The 14,167-nt window shown below is 43.0% G+C and overlaps 1 protein-coding gene across 6 annotated transcripts in view; it reads right to left on the bottom strand.

Moving 5' to 3' along the window:
- SLC4A10 (solute carrier family 4 member 10) overlaps nt 1–14,167 on the bottom strand; it is a 289,049-nt gene that overhangs the window by 103,177 nt on the left and 171,705 nt on the right. For all 6 annotated transcript variants that reach the window (XM_068245670.1, XM_068245665.1, XM_068245671.1 and 3 more), the window contains exon 6: nt 8,602–8,790. In XM_068245670.1, the coding sequence (XP_068101771.1) occupies nt 8,602–8,790 (189 nt within the window). The remainder of the gene's footprint in view (nt 1–8,601; nt 8,791–14,167) is intronic.

The raw sequence follows: 14,167 nt of genomic DNA, 5'->3' as shown, positions 1-14,167 counted from the left end.
AGTGGCCACCTTTAGGCTAATGACTACTAGTATTGATTGCACAGAGTAATGTCAATGATTTTACCAGTCAAAATTCATTACAGCAAAATGTCACACGCTACTTAATCAAAGAAAACTGAATTTAAAATAGATTTCAACACAGAGAGAACTTTTAAGTAATTTAAAATAGGCGTTTCGAATATGGTTAAGGAAAAAAAACCTTAGAAATGATGCAATACCGTAAAAAAAGATAAATACTGAATAGGGATGATCAATGAGATGTAAATAATTTCCTCTTGCAATCAAACCTCATGCAAATTAGCTTGAAAATGGACCAATCAGGACAACTTCCTGCCATTGTATATTATTCCAAGTTCAAACTGCATAAGATTTACATGAAGATTAAATGCAAGGAGAAATTATTTGCATCTCATTGATCATCCATAATACTAAAGGCAATAAAAATTTGCTTAAAGAGAACCCAAGGTGGGTTTCTGACACCAATATTAGGACATAGAGGCACATTCGGCATACAATGCCCAGCCTCTGTGTGCTTATAGCGCGCCCCCAGGCTCCCCCCCGCGCTCTGCTGTCCCCCAATACAAAAACTGCCACGCTAGCGACACGCAGATTGTCGCTAGCTGGCTGTTTACATTGATGCTGTCATTTACCTTCGCTCCCCCGTCTCCTGCATATTGCCGATCCCCGCCTGCGTCCCTTCCCTCCTTGCCTCTATAAGCCGATTGGAGGAAGCTTACGGAGGCAGGGAGGGAAGGGATGCAGGCAGGGAATGGCGATATGCAGGAGGCGGTAGAGCGAAAGTAAATTACAGCATCAATGTAAACTGCTAGCGACTATCTGAGTGTCGCTAGCGTGGCAGTTTTTATATTGGGGACAGTAGAGTGCAGGGGGGGGGGTGCCTGGAAGCGCACTATGAGCACACAGAGGCTGGGCATTGTATGCCGAATGTGCCTCTGTGTCCTAATATTGATGTCAGAAACCCACCCCGGGTTCTATAAATTGTGGGGAATTAAAATTCAACTGTATAAACAGCTTCAAAGGTTATTTGTCCATCTACTACTCTGCCAACCTACACATGGAAAAAATGTGCATATCTTCGTCAGCTGTATTATTTTTTACACCAAAATACTGCCCATGAGATGAGACCCTCTCTCATCTACTATGTCAGTGCAACCGTGGATCAGGGAGGTGAAAGCAAGTTCAAGTATTTACAAAGTGATGATAAACACACAATAATACACAAGCACAAGCGTGTACACACCACACTGGTAAATGTAAATAAATATAATTAATACAGGTAGCTCTGCTCTTTTCATGGAACATTGTAATGGGTACAATGGGGTGTGCTCACTAAATATCAACAAAATGTAGGTGCTCAGACAGCGTGGACACTAACTATGTAATGTACACCAAACAGTTTACATACAGTAACTGGCATTATACTTACATAACGAGTGTTACACAAAGTATGCATTGTGTGATGGACACGAGCTACGCAAAGTGCATAAGGGCCCTTATTCAATTTGCTTTTTCCCTTAGGCAATACTTACACACCAGGATCAATAAAATGCTTCTTCAGCCATTAGGAATGCCTAAAAATACTAATGTTGCCAATTCTTTTTTACCTACTTTTTGGTAGTTTCCAATTGCAGAGTACTGAAAAATTGTTTTAAACAGAAGTTGAAAAATGATCTCCTACGAGAAGTGAAGTGAATAAGGGCCAATGAGCATGAGTCATTGAAATATAGATATACTGCACACACACAGCGCGGTGCTCCAGTAGCAGGGCCACTGCTCCGTGCATGTTACGGTAGTAGTGCCACGCTACTTGAGTACCGTGGACACACACGCTAGGCTAATATAACCATGCACTATGTGCGCACTGTAAACTAACCCGTGCTGTGTGTGCACGGTATATTTACCGCAGTTTGATGAATCAAGGTGATAATATATTATCACCTTGATCGAACGCAAACTTTTCCGGTAGTTCGGTTCGCCCCCATAGTGCATCATGAGGGTCAACTTTGATCCTCTACATCACAGTCAGCAGGCACATTGTAGCCAATCAGGTTACACTTCCTCCTGGAGCCACTCCCCCCGCCCCCCCCCCCTTATAAAAGGCAGGCAGCGTCAGGCTTTTCACTCACGCGTGTGCCTGCATTAATTAGAGAAGGGAAAGCTGCTGCAGACTCTCATAGGGAAAGCTTAGTTAGGCTCTTGTAGGCTTCTTAGCTTGCTCCTTGCTGATTCTTATTGCTAAAAAAGCACCTCACAACAGCTCTTTTGAGAGCTAATCTTGTTCTTGTGGTCTATTTTTTTTTGTGTGTGTCCCACTGACACTTGTGTTGCATAGACAGCCTTCGTAATTCCTACTGTGTGTGCCACTGCCAGGCCCAGCACATTCAGTGACTACCTGTGTGTGTGACAGGTGCACATTGTAATACCCATCACTGCATATACCTACTTACCTGTTGTTCACAGTACACCCACTTACCGACGTGAGTGCGCGCAGTGTCACTGTGCCTGTCTGGTACCTGTCTGCGTGTGACAGGTGCACATTGTAATACCCCTCACTGCATATACCTAGCTGTTGTGTTCAGTGCACCCACCTCATCCCTGCATATACCTAGCTGTTGTGTTCAGTGCACCCACCTCATCCCTGCATATACCTACCTGTTGTGTTCAGTGCACCCACCTACCTTCGTGAGTGCACGCAGTGTGATATAACACTCCGTGCATTCCTGTTAACTGCACCTGTGTGACTGCACATTGTATTAGTCAAGTCGGTGCATACCTTTCACTTCATCCCCCCCAATATGGACAAAACAAAAGGCAGAGGCAGGCCACCTGGCAGGTCTGTTCGAGGTCGTGCTGTCATGATTTCGTTCGGCCCTCGACCAAAGTACAGTGTTCAGAAGAAGGCACGTGCCATCAACCCCCAATATTGTCAGGATGTAGTTGACTATTTAACACAGAACACCTCATCTTTCTCAGCTTCCGCACAGAAGCGTGACATATCTTCCTCCTCCTGCTCTGATTCTGGCACCCCACTTAACACTCAGTCGGCCGCCACCACCAAAGTGCCATCACCCCAGGGCTCAGCGGTGTGGAAATTTTATTGTGTGTCTGCCTCAGATGAGAGTAATGCCATCTGTACTCTCTGCCACCGAAAATTGAGCTGTGGAAAGACCAAGAACCGCGTAGGGACAACAACCTTACGAAGGCACATGATTACAAAGCACAAACTGCAATAGGATGACCACCTGAGGAAAAGCAACACACAAAAGCAAAGCCACACACTGCAGTGAAAGATACCAGGCCGCAATTTTTTCTCAAAAAAGGCGATACCTAAACAGTACCGCGATGTTGAAAGGCAAGTGGTGACATCTCTGGCACACAGCGTTGGGTCAAGGGTCCATCTGACCACGGATGCCCCCACACACAGCATCTCTGCCTGCACGCCGTGTGACTGCCTGCCCCAAGACTAAGTCAGTCCCCACACAGCATCTCTGCCCGCAGGGCGGTTGACTGCCTTCTCCGCCACCACCACCAAGGTCCAGGACTCCAGGTGGATTCCTATATTTTTTATTATAGCTAGCAGCGGCCGCTATAATATTTTTTCTAGTGCGCGTACATGCCTGCCTAATTTTTCTGGCTGCACTGCAGCTGCAACAACAAAACAAAAGGCATGTACATGTGCCAATTCCCCTTCGTGATCATTACCTTGCTGGGGTGAAATGGCTTGCGTATCACAATGAAGCAATGACCGCCGGCTATGTGAGTGTCTCGGGGGGGGCACATCGAAGATAATAAGGCCGTTGCTTCATTGTGGTCAGACCAAATTTGATCAGCTGGACAGTCACTGTTGTTCTATCATTGAGCTACCACAGCCCAGCGACCATATGGGCTTGAAAACCACCACGGCCTGCACTCTCGCCATGGTGCGCACCAGTCCAGCACGGCCATCACTACACAAACAGCTGTGAGTTTGGGGTGTCAGTGTGAAGCAGTACTCTAATTACACTCCCTGATTGATGTATACGCATGCAAGATGTTTTAAAGCACTTTAGGCCTGCAATTTAGCATTCAATGTGATTTCTGCCCTTAAAATGCTGCTTTGCGTCCAATCCGGATATTTCCCGGGGACTTTTGGCATCCATCCCACTCCGCCATGCCCCCCTCCAGACCCCTTGAAACATCTTTTCCATCACTTTTGTGGCCAGCATCAATTTTTCTAGTTTTCAAAGTTCACCTCCCCATTGAAGTCTTTTGCGGTTCGCAAAAGTTTGCGCGAATCGAACGTTTAGCGAAGGTTCGCGAACCAGATTCGTGAACCGAAAATCGGAGGTTCGGGCCATCTTTAGTCTTCTGTCCCTGTCCATAGCCATCTTTGTTCCCACATCCGTCCCTCACCCTAGGAGCGTCTTATGGTTAAAAAAAATACAGTAAATACACACCTATCGGGTATATTCACTAAATATCAGTAAAATACCAGGTGTGCATGTGAGTTTTACTGATACCGTATTTAGTGAATACACTCCTTTTCCCTCCAAGATGTAAGCTGTCATATTTTATTTGTATAGCAGTGCTTCTGTTCGGTTTGCTTTTATTGAACATTAGAGGAACACAAGCAAAGGCTAGTTTTTCCCTAATGTTAAAGTATTTTCAAAAGGCATCAAGCCAAAATAAAAACAAGCAAACAGTTATAAATCAAGAAAATAATGTTGGCCTTCACTGTCATACAATATCTGCCTGGTGCACTCCAGAGACTCACTGCCTATGATAGATGCATTAATTATACTGCCTCAGGGATGAGCATTACTTCACTGAAAACGAGAAAAACAGCACAAATGTCAGAGATCGCAAACTGGGAAATGCCAATTGAAAACAGAAAACTGAATTACAATACAAATTGCAATACTTTAAAGCAAACTTGTATCAAAATTGGACTAGGTAAGTTACATTTGTGAACCCACATAAGGAGTGAGAATAAGAATTTGTCTACTACGTTTGTAGCTTTTTAAAGTCAAGTGTGAAATCTGTGTCCTTTATGGGTGGCCAGAGAAAGTGCCTTATTGCATCTATATTTCTCAGGGCACGTGAAACAGCCTGTAGCGTGGATCGGGGTGGGGGGGTTTGCCCTAGAGCTGCGCAGCCGCATTCGCGGCTATGCGGACTGCGCAGCCGCGGCCAGCTCATGCGGCCATGTTTGTAGAGGCAGGAGAGCCCGACCTGGGCCGTGAGGTAAGGAGCCGGCCCGGGGGGCTATTGAGCGGCGGGGACTCGGCGGAACGGCACGGAGGGTGCGGACGGCGTCCTCCGTGCCTTCAAATGTGATGCAGGTATTTAACTTTTTTTTTTTATTTGGCCTCGGAAGTCCTTTAAAGGACACCCGAGGCAAACAAAAAAAAAACAATTAAATAAACAATTGTATCTATCTTCCGTCTGTTAAAAAATGACTTTTTAAGATAGTCCAGTTTTATTTTATGTTTAAATCTACTATTTAAGTTTTAACTGTTTTATTGTTTTTGCTCATTGACACTTTCATTGAAGTATGCCAGAGCTACAATTTATGAACTATTTCAGCCTGGAAGGAGGAAGTGTTTGTAATCACGTGACCGCGGCTTGGATCGCATCGTGGGAGGGATTAAAGTAGACGCCTGCAGGGTAAGTTTAACCGCTCCTCGCTCACCCGCACAGGTGCTTTAATTACCTGGATGAAATCCGAATAAAAGCTATTCGAATTTCATCTGGTGATCATCACTAGTAGTCACTTCCTGTCTGCCACATACTATATATACCTGATATTTAACTCTTTCAGGCAGAGATAGAAAAAAAAGGAACACAGCATAGTTATTTGTGTGCTAGGCACTGTACATACACATGTCTGTCTCATCACATGTCACCTCGGGTATCCTTTAAGAGGAAATGAATATGGCAGCCTTCATATCCCTCTCACCTCGGGTTCACTTTAGGTCCCCGATCAATTTGGTGGTGATTTGGTGCATTCTGTTATAAATCTCCTTATCCTTATTTAGTTTTACCATAATATTCTTCTTCCATCAATATTATCCGTTCACATTTAGGAGAGATAATGATCCCGATATAAATCCTTCAGCTTGAATGCTTTACCGAGATACATGTTTGTTCCTATGCTGTAAATGATAAGCTGCTAATTGTGAATTGCTAGTCTCTGTCTTCCTTCCGCATTAAATTCTGTTATGTTTTATGCTAATATGTTTCCTTTCTGCATGACTCATTATAATCTTTCTTCAGTTGTGGCGCATTAGCACAGCCACTCGTCTATCATTATAACGCTGTGATTTAACATGATGACCTGCGGATCAATGCCGCTATGGGCTAAAGCGCCCGCGCTGCTAATCAAGCCTAATGCTTCCTCAGTGGATGTCACCATCTCACTCTTTTCATAATATCCAATGATCTATCTATAGAGTGCAATCCTACAGCTGAATGTGTTTTCATTTAAAAACGCAAGCCGGAATTTTGAAAGGTGATATATACTTCCAATAGTATATGCAGTGGAGTAGCAATAGGTGATGCAGAGGGTTTGACCACTCTGGAGCCCTTGGATCAGACTGGCCCATTAGGGGGCCTCCTTCATCCATTTTATTAGCTTTTCATTGGTTCTTTACTCATACCTCCCAACTTCTTGAGATAAGAAAGAGGGACACTTAAGCCATGCCCCTGCCACACCCCTTATCCCGCCCCAACACACCTCTAATCATGCATACCATAAAGATTTCATAAGCAAAACCACACTGGTCCTTTCTATCCTGGTTCATTTTTCTCCATATTAACACATGAACATATGAAATAGGTCAATTTAAGGATGGGAATAAAGTTTAGAGTCAATTAAACACATTTTTTTCAGTAGAAAAACACCTACATCAGTCCTGAAAGAGGGACAAATGAGGAAGAAAGAGGGACAGCAGGACATGGCTCCCATATAGAGAGACTGTCCCTCCAAAAGAGGGACAGTTGGGAGCTATGACTATACTGGCAATGAACACCTCTATATGTGGATTGAAAAGTAGTAACACATCAAGTAAAAACAGCAATGGAGATATCATTGCAGCCTGCGCCTCCATAGGCTGTAATAGAAATTATGGCTAAAGCATAGCTCAGATAGTAATTTAGGCGCTATCAAAAGACGGAGCCCAAATTACCGCCAGGCTTGGGCTTGAAAAGACATAAGAGAAGACAGACTCAGCTATAAAGATTCCTGAGCAAAGCCAGACTGAATACTCAGTCTGTAATTTTATCAGGGCTGATCACAAGCAGGCTGAGCAGTGAAGGATAAAACAGAGAGCAGGGTTGGTGTTTTCTCTAATGTTCCCACTGATATATATGGTAAAATACACGAGGATGCTTTGTCTCTGGTTCACTTTAAGGCGTTGCATCACGGTACTCTCCCCTGAGCACCATTCAGCATTGAACAGCAGGATGGAGTGTGTTTCATTTAACTCTGATACTTCCTCCTTCCAAGCTTTGAATACCAACAATAGTTACAATGTTAGTTAGAACACAGTCATCAAATAGTATAGTAAGCTAGTTGATGTTCCTTGATGGGAAGCATAGCTATAACAGGGTCCTGTTAGCAAGTAGCATATTTTTCTCATTTAATGCACACAGCTCACCACAAGCTACTGAAACCAATCTTGGTTGATGTACCACTCCCTGCTAACCTCCTACTGAGCCAGGGACAGCCGGGCCCCATAACTCCTTGGCCCTTATTCAACTCACTTTTTCTCCCAAGTTTTCTCCTAGGTGATATTTTTATTCTTTATCAATAAAATGCCCTTTAAGTCACCAGCAAGAAAGAAAATAATTAATTTTTAATTTTGACAGTACTTTATTTATTTATTTTTTAATTGCAGAGTTTTGAAATTGTTATTTCAAATAGAAGATGATCAATTGTCTCCTAGGAGAAAGCTTAATGTGAATTGAATAAGGGCCCTTGTAACTAGAACTATATATAAAAAGATGAAAATACATTAAAAAGAAAGTCAAGTATTGGACTACCTTCCCACTCTACCTGTCAACTCTCCACTCTACCTTCCAATAAAGTCATAAACTGCTGTAGGTTGTAGAATGGCTTGAAACACCTGAAGACGACAGGTATCCCAATTAATCAGGTCACTAAGTGTTAGAGTAGATGGCAGTATAAAGCTCAGTGAGTTATAGTTTTAGGTGCCTTGTTAGTGTTCTAGTTACTTTCAATCACTTGGGTTAAGTTGTGAATATGGATTTTGGTGTCTTAACATAAATTTCCCCCTCCTTGTTTTGAGAGCTACCACCATCACCTGAGAGAGACTATACAGTGTCCAAGTAAAGCTGGAGTCAAGTGCCTTTAAGATAACTTTGGTTCAAGAATACACTTTCAAACTCTTTCAAATACATTGTCTTGCTTAACCAATGCACTATAACTGCAATATCTCATCCCATCACTACACGTATGTTTTCTATATGCCTTCAAAGGACTTCTGTGCGTAATTCACACATTTCAGAATGCAATCATATCTGATCAGAGTTAGCATGTCAAATTGATTCATTAAATTAAAAAAAAAACAAGAAACTTACCATTTTTGTCCATGGAATGAGGTTCTGACTGCTTCTTGCCGATGTCAGCAAAGGAGCGGACTATTGGTATTCTGTTACTTAGCTTCTTCTGGTTTTGGTGATGATGGTGTTTCATGAGGGCTTCATGAACTCTATGGCGGACGTCTTCACTAAGCTGTCCAGAAGCCACTTGTTGGTCGAGAATCATATCTGTTGCAAATCAAATGAAATGGCATGGGCCCAATGAAAATGCATATTCTAGTACTCTCTTTTTTTTATTTTAATTAAATCAGTTGAACCAAAACAACAAAAAAGTTAAAATAATAAATAAAAATGTTGAGCACATAGCAAAGACATTAGTAAAAAAATTTAAACTCACGCTTATTACATTTGCATTGTATTCAAATTCGATTTTTTGATCTGTTGGTGGGAAATCCGATAGCAGTCTCTGCTGAGGTATCGGAATAGTCTTTTACTGAGATCCTGCACATAATAATCGTGAATATACTTAACATTCAGTTGTTCCAGTACATCTCTGGGCAAATATTGTTTAAACTGTGCTTGAGTTGGGCATGACTAACAAAGTTTCCTACATTTTTTTGCTCATATGTTTATACTATATGCATATGTCCCATGGTAATGTCATCTGTATAAATATCACAAGTCCACACAGCTCAAAGTACAGCATTGCTTTGGACAGTCATTATATGTATATGGTATATCCTCAAACTCATCCTAAACTTCACAGCAAAGTGAAACACAGTCTATCAATCATTCCAGTAACTTTATGAAATAGCTGTTTTTTTATGGAACAGCTAATCTTTTAGAGCAGAGGGGACATTTTCACAATAGTTCTACTTTAAAGTAAGAGTAGACCGACTAATTCTCAAAGATGCAACTCCAGAAACAGCAAATGGAGACTTTTCTTGATGATGGCCACATTAAATAAAAGAATCACTCAAACCTGCTTGTTGACTTCTACATGGTCATGCCTCACAACTACCTTTTGCTGTCTAGGTGGAGAGAAGACATCATGAGACCTCAAAATGTAAGGAAGTGAGAAATGATCACATAGTAGTCAGTAAAAGGCTTAAGTGACCTGGATGATTTTTTCATATGGCAGGATAAGACAAGGTGTAAAAAACAAATGGAAAATGGTTCTAGGAACTTTTTCCGGCCTGAGGAAGTGGGCTCAGTCCCACAAAACGTGTTTCTAGTGCATATTTATAAAATGTGTGAGTTCTATACACGAATTGTCTTCATTTAGGTAAACCACCTCATCCTTTCTTTTAATTGTTTTTACATAGTTCTATCATATCCTGGGGGCCGATTTTCCCCATTGTGCCACTTCTGCATTAAACACTTCTGTTTGGTGTAACAGTGGACTCATATGCATGCACCCAATTCAGGGTCTTTTGATTTACACTTGTATTGCACTGACAAATGTGGTAAAGGTACATGTTAATATACTCTGGACATATTAACACTTTTTCTTCATTTGGCACCCATCACAGTCCAAGACATCCCATAAAATAATGGTTTCTGCATTAAATATTATTGCAAGTATACTTGTTAATATCAGGATTAAAATCCCCTGCCACATAAAATAATAACCTGAACAGGGATTACGTAACACTGTTGGTGCAGTGCCAAGTCCCATTTACCGAGCTTGTCGGTTTCCAGCGATCTTATTCGGCCTACCGAGTATTTCATTCCGCTAATCCCTCCCAGCAAACTCACAATGTTTCATTTAATAAAACCTTCAATAATTATAAAATGTCCAATCTGCATTCGAAATCCGATGTGCTTTTGGCATCGGGAAGCGCCACCAGAATTAACTCTTAATTACAAATATTTTGGGTTATTCTGATGAGCTTCTGTCGAAGGGTGGGAGCTGTTTAACTCCTGTAGGGCTAGTGGAATTTCATACCGAGAAGACTTGAATAAATGTTGTCACTTTTTTGGACCTACCTTGGTCCTACAATATGTTAAGGTATATTGTTTTTGTTTTATACCCTGTTGATGTTGTAACAAAATTGAAAATCTATATATATAATAGACTAAGTGCCTCAACCTTCAAACAAGAAGTACTTTGCATGAGAAAATTTATGCGTGATCAAACACCAAGTTTAAGGCCTCTTTTCCACGGACTGTTGAGCTGTGTGCTCAGCAAGCAGTTACCAGGCAGCAGTGAGCAGATACCAGGCAGCAACAAGCAGTTACCAGGCAGCAACAAGCAGTTACCAGGCAGCAGCAAGCAGTTATCAGTCAGCAGTGAGCAGATACAAGGCAGCAACAAGCAGTTACCAGGCAGCAGCAAGCAGTTACCAGGCAGCAGCAAGCAGTTACCAGGCAGCAGTGAGCAGATACCAGGCAGCAACAACAAGCAGTTACCAGGCAGCAGCAAGCAGTTACCAGGCAGCAGTGAGCAGTTACCAGGCAGCAACAAGCAGTTACCAGGCAGCAGCAAGCAGTTACCAGGCAGCAGCAAGCAGTTACCAGGCACCAACAAGCAGATACCAGGCAGCAGCAAGCAGTTACCAGGCAGCAGCAAGCAGTTACCAGGCAGCAGCAAGCAGTTACCAGGCAGCAGCAAGCAGTTACCAGGCAGCAGCAAGCAGTTACCAGGCAGCAGTGAGCAGTTACCAGGCAGCAGTGAGCAGTTACCAGGCAGCAGTGAGCAGTTGTGAGAGTTTGAGAGCCATTTCACTGCCTATTCACAGTCCATGGAAAAGAGGCCTTACCCTAGCAAGTCTGACATTGCAAATATGGCCTAATTGGATATTCATGAGGCAATGCTCATGCAAATGCATGCACAAACCAATACCACAAAGCAGTCACCCTGCTACATGCTACATTAGCACTATCCGGCTTAGTGCACACCAGAGCGGTTCGGCAGCGTTTTGCGATCCACTTGCGGCTGCGGATACGCTTGGGTAATGTATTTCAATGGGCTGGTGCACACCAGAGCGGGAGGCGTTTTGCTGAAACGCATACTCCCGAGGTGAGGCATTTTTTTGGATTTCGGAAGCGTTTCTGCCTCAATGTTAAGTATAGGAAAAACGCAAACCGCTCTGAAAAACGGCAGTTCAGAGCGGTTTTGCAGGCGTTTTTGTTACAGAAGCTGTTCAGTAACACCTTTACTGTAACAATATATGAAATCTACTACACCAAAAACGCTTTACAAAACCGCAAAATGCTAGGTGAAATGCTACAGAAAAATAAGAAAAAGCGTTTCAAAATCTGCTAGCATTTTGCGGATCTGCTAGCAGTTTTTGGTGTGCTCCAGGCCTCCAGGAGCGCCACGGGGAGGATTCCCAATGCCCCCTTTTTATACAACTGGGGGGACCGCAGGGTCCCAGGCTCTCTCACTGCCTGGAAACCACAGCGGCACCCCGGAGGGGGAGGCTGGGTGGCGTGGACGACCCCCCCCCTCCCAAGTTTGGCCAGCGCCGGGGAGAGACGTCTGCACCCACCTCCCACTATTAAAAACAGGCACTTACCTTAACGTCCATTGCATTCTGCTACATGCGCATTAATTTGGGGGCACCACATGAGAAAGGAGAGAAGCATGGGTCACCCCGAGCTTTAGAGCTCAGGGCTGGCTCACATACAGCACTCTAGAGGGGGGTGGGGGGGGGAGGACAGGCGCACTCACTCCAGGATTCACACCACCGGAGCAAGCCATCCACCACCTGCCTCCAAAGGATACAAACTGCACAAAATGCTTTCCATGAGAAAATTAATGCGCATGTAGCAGAACCCAATGGACGTTAAGGTAAGTGGCTGTTTTTAATATTAGGAGGTGGGTGCGGACGGCTCTCCCCAGCGCTGGCCACGCTTGGGGGGGGGGCAGCTGCGCCACCCAGCCTCCCACTCCGGGGTGCCGCTGTGGTTCCCAGGCAGCGAGAGAGCACTTTGCAGTATTGGTTTTTTGACCCTGCATAGTTTGGCATGCGAAAGCAAATGCATATTTGCATGAGCATTGCCTCATGAATAGCCAATTAGGCCGGATTTGCAAAGCCAGACTTGCTAGGGTTAAACTTGGTGTTTGAGCACGCATACATTTTCTCATGGAAAGCCTACTTCTTCTTGCTTCAAGGTTGAGGCACGTACTCTATTAGATAGATAGATGCGGCGTATGCTACGACGCGGGATGGCTAGTCTTCAATAAAAATGTACCTGTTAAAAAAAATGTTGTCACTTTGTCATAATGCATGAGTTAAAAACTTTTTAATTGCTTTGTGTATTAATCCAAAAGCTACACTATTTTTGCTGAGATACAGCAAATGGAAATTTATTCTATTTTCATTCTTTTTAACCACTTCCCCACCACAGGATATTTCCCCTTAAAAACCACAGCAATTTTAACATTTCTCGCTCCTCCCATTAATTCGCCAAAAGCTATTGCCACTATATGACACCGAAATGATTTTTTTCACCACAAATTAGGCTTTCTTTGGGTGGTACCTTTTGCTAAGAATTATTTTATTTTAGCTGCATAATAGGAAAAAAAATCATTATTTCTCAGTTTTCAGCCATTATAGTTTTAAAGAGAATCTGTATTGTTAAAATCGCACAAAAGTAAACATGCCAGTGCGTTAGGGGACATCTCCTATTACCCTCTGACACAATTTCGCCGCTCCTCGCCGCATTAAAAGTGGTTAAAAACTGTTTTAAAAAGTTTGTTTATAAACAAACAAAATGGCCACCAAAACAGGAAGTAGGTTGATGTACAGTTTGTCCACACATAGAAAATACATTCATACACAAGCAGGCTGTATACAGCCTTCCTTTTTAATCTCAAGAGATCATTTGTGTGTTTCATTCCCCCTGCAGCTATCTTCCACTGAAGTGTCAGGCTGTTTCTTCCTGCAGAGTGCAGACAGCTCTGCCTGTATGTAACTCCTCAGTATGTGAAAGCCCAGCCAGCTCAGAGGAGGATTTATCCAGCTTGTAAAAGATAAGAGAGAAGAGAGAAGCTGTCCTAATCTAAATAGTACACAGGCAGTGTGCAGAGAGGGGCCTGGAGGGGGGAGATGCATCACAGAACCACAACACTGAAGAACTTGGCAGCCTTCCAGACACAGGCTGACAAGTCTGACAAGAGAGAGATAAGTTGATTTATTACAGAGATGGTGATAGTAGAACGTGCTGCAGTAAGCCAGAACACATTAGAATAGCTTTTGGAACTTGTAGGATGATAAAAAACAGGATGAAATTTTTGTTACGGAGTCTCTTTAAAATAAAATGTTCTACAATGGATAAAACAAACACTTTTTATTTGACCATTTGTCCCGGTTATTACAATGTTTGAATTGTGTCCCTAATACAATGTATCGCAACAATATTTAATTTGGTATTAAAGGCAGGGCCGGTGCTGCCATAGAGGCAAAGGGGACAATTGCCCCAGGGCCCCCGACCTCTGCTTCAGTTTGCCCCAGGGCCCTGGAGCCCCTTAAACTGGCCTTGATTAAAGGTGTATGTTTTCTATTTGCATTTCTTTATACTAGATCAATAATTACAAGCCTTAATTTGCAAAAGTGATAGAGATATACCCTTATGACATACAAAAGTCCCTAAGGTA

The sequence above is a fragment of the Hyperolius riggenbachi genome, chromosome 7 (assembly GCF_040937935.1).
Source record: "Hyperolius riggenbachi isolate aHypRig1 chromosome 7, aHypRig1.pri, whole genome shotgun sequence".
NCBI lineage: Eukaryota > Metazoa > Chordata > Amphibia > Anura > Hyperoliidae > Hyperolius > Hyperolius riggenbachi.
The sequence above is the reverse complement of the archived record's forward strand: the minus strand, read 5'-3'. Positions and strand labels throughout refer to the sequence as shown.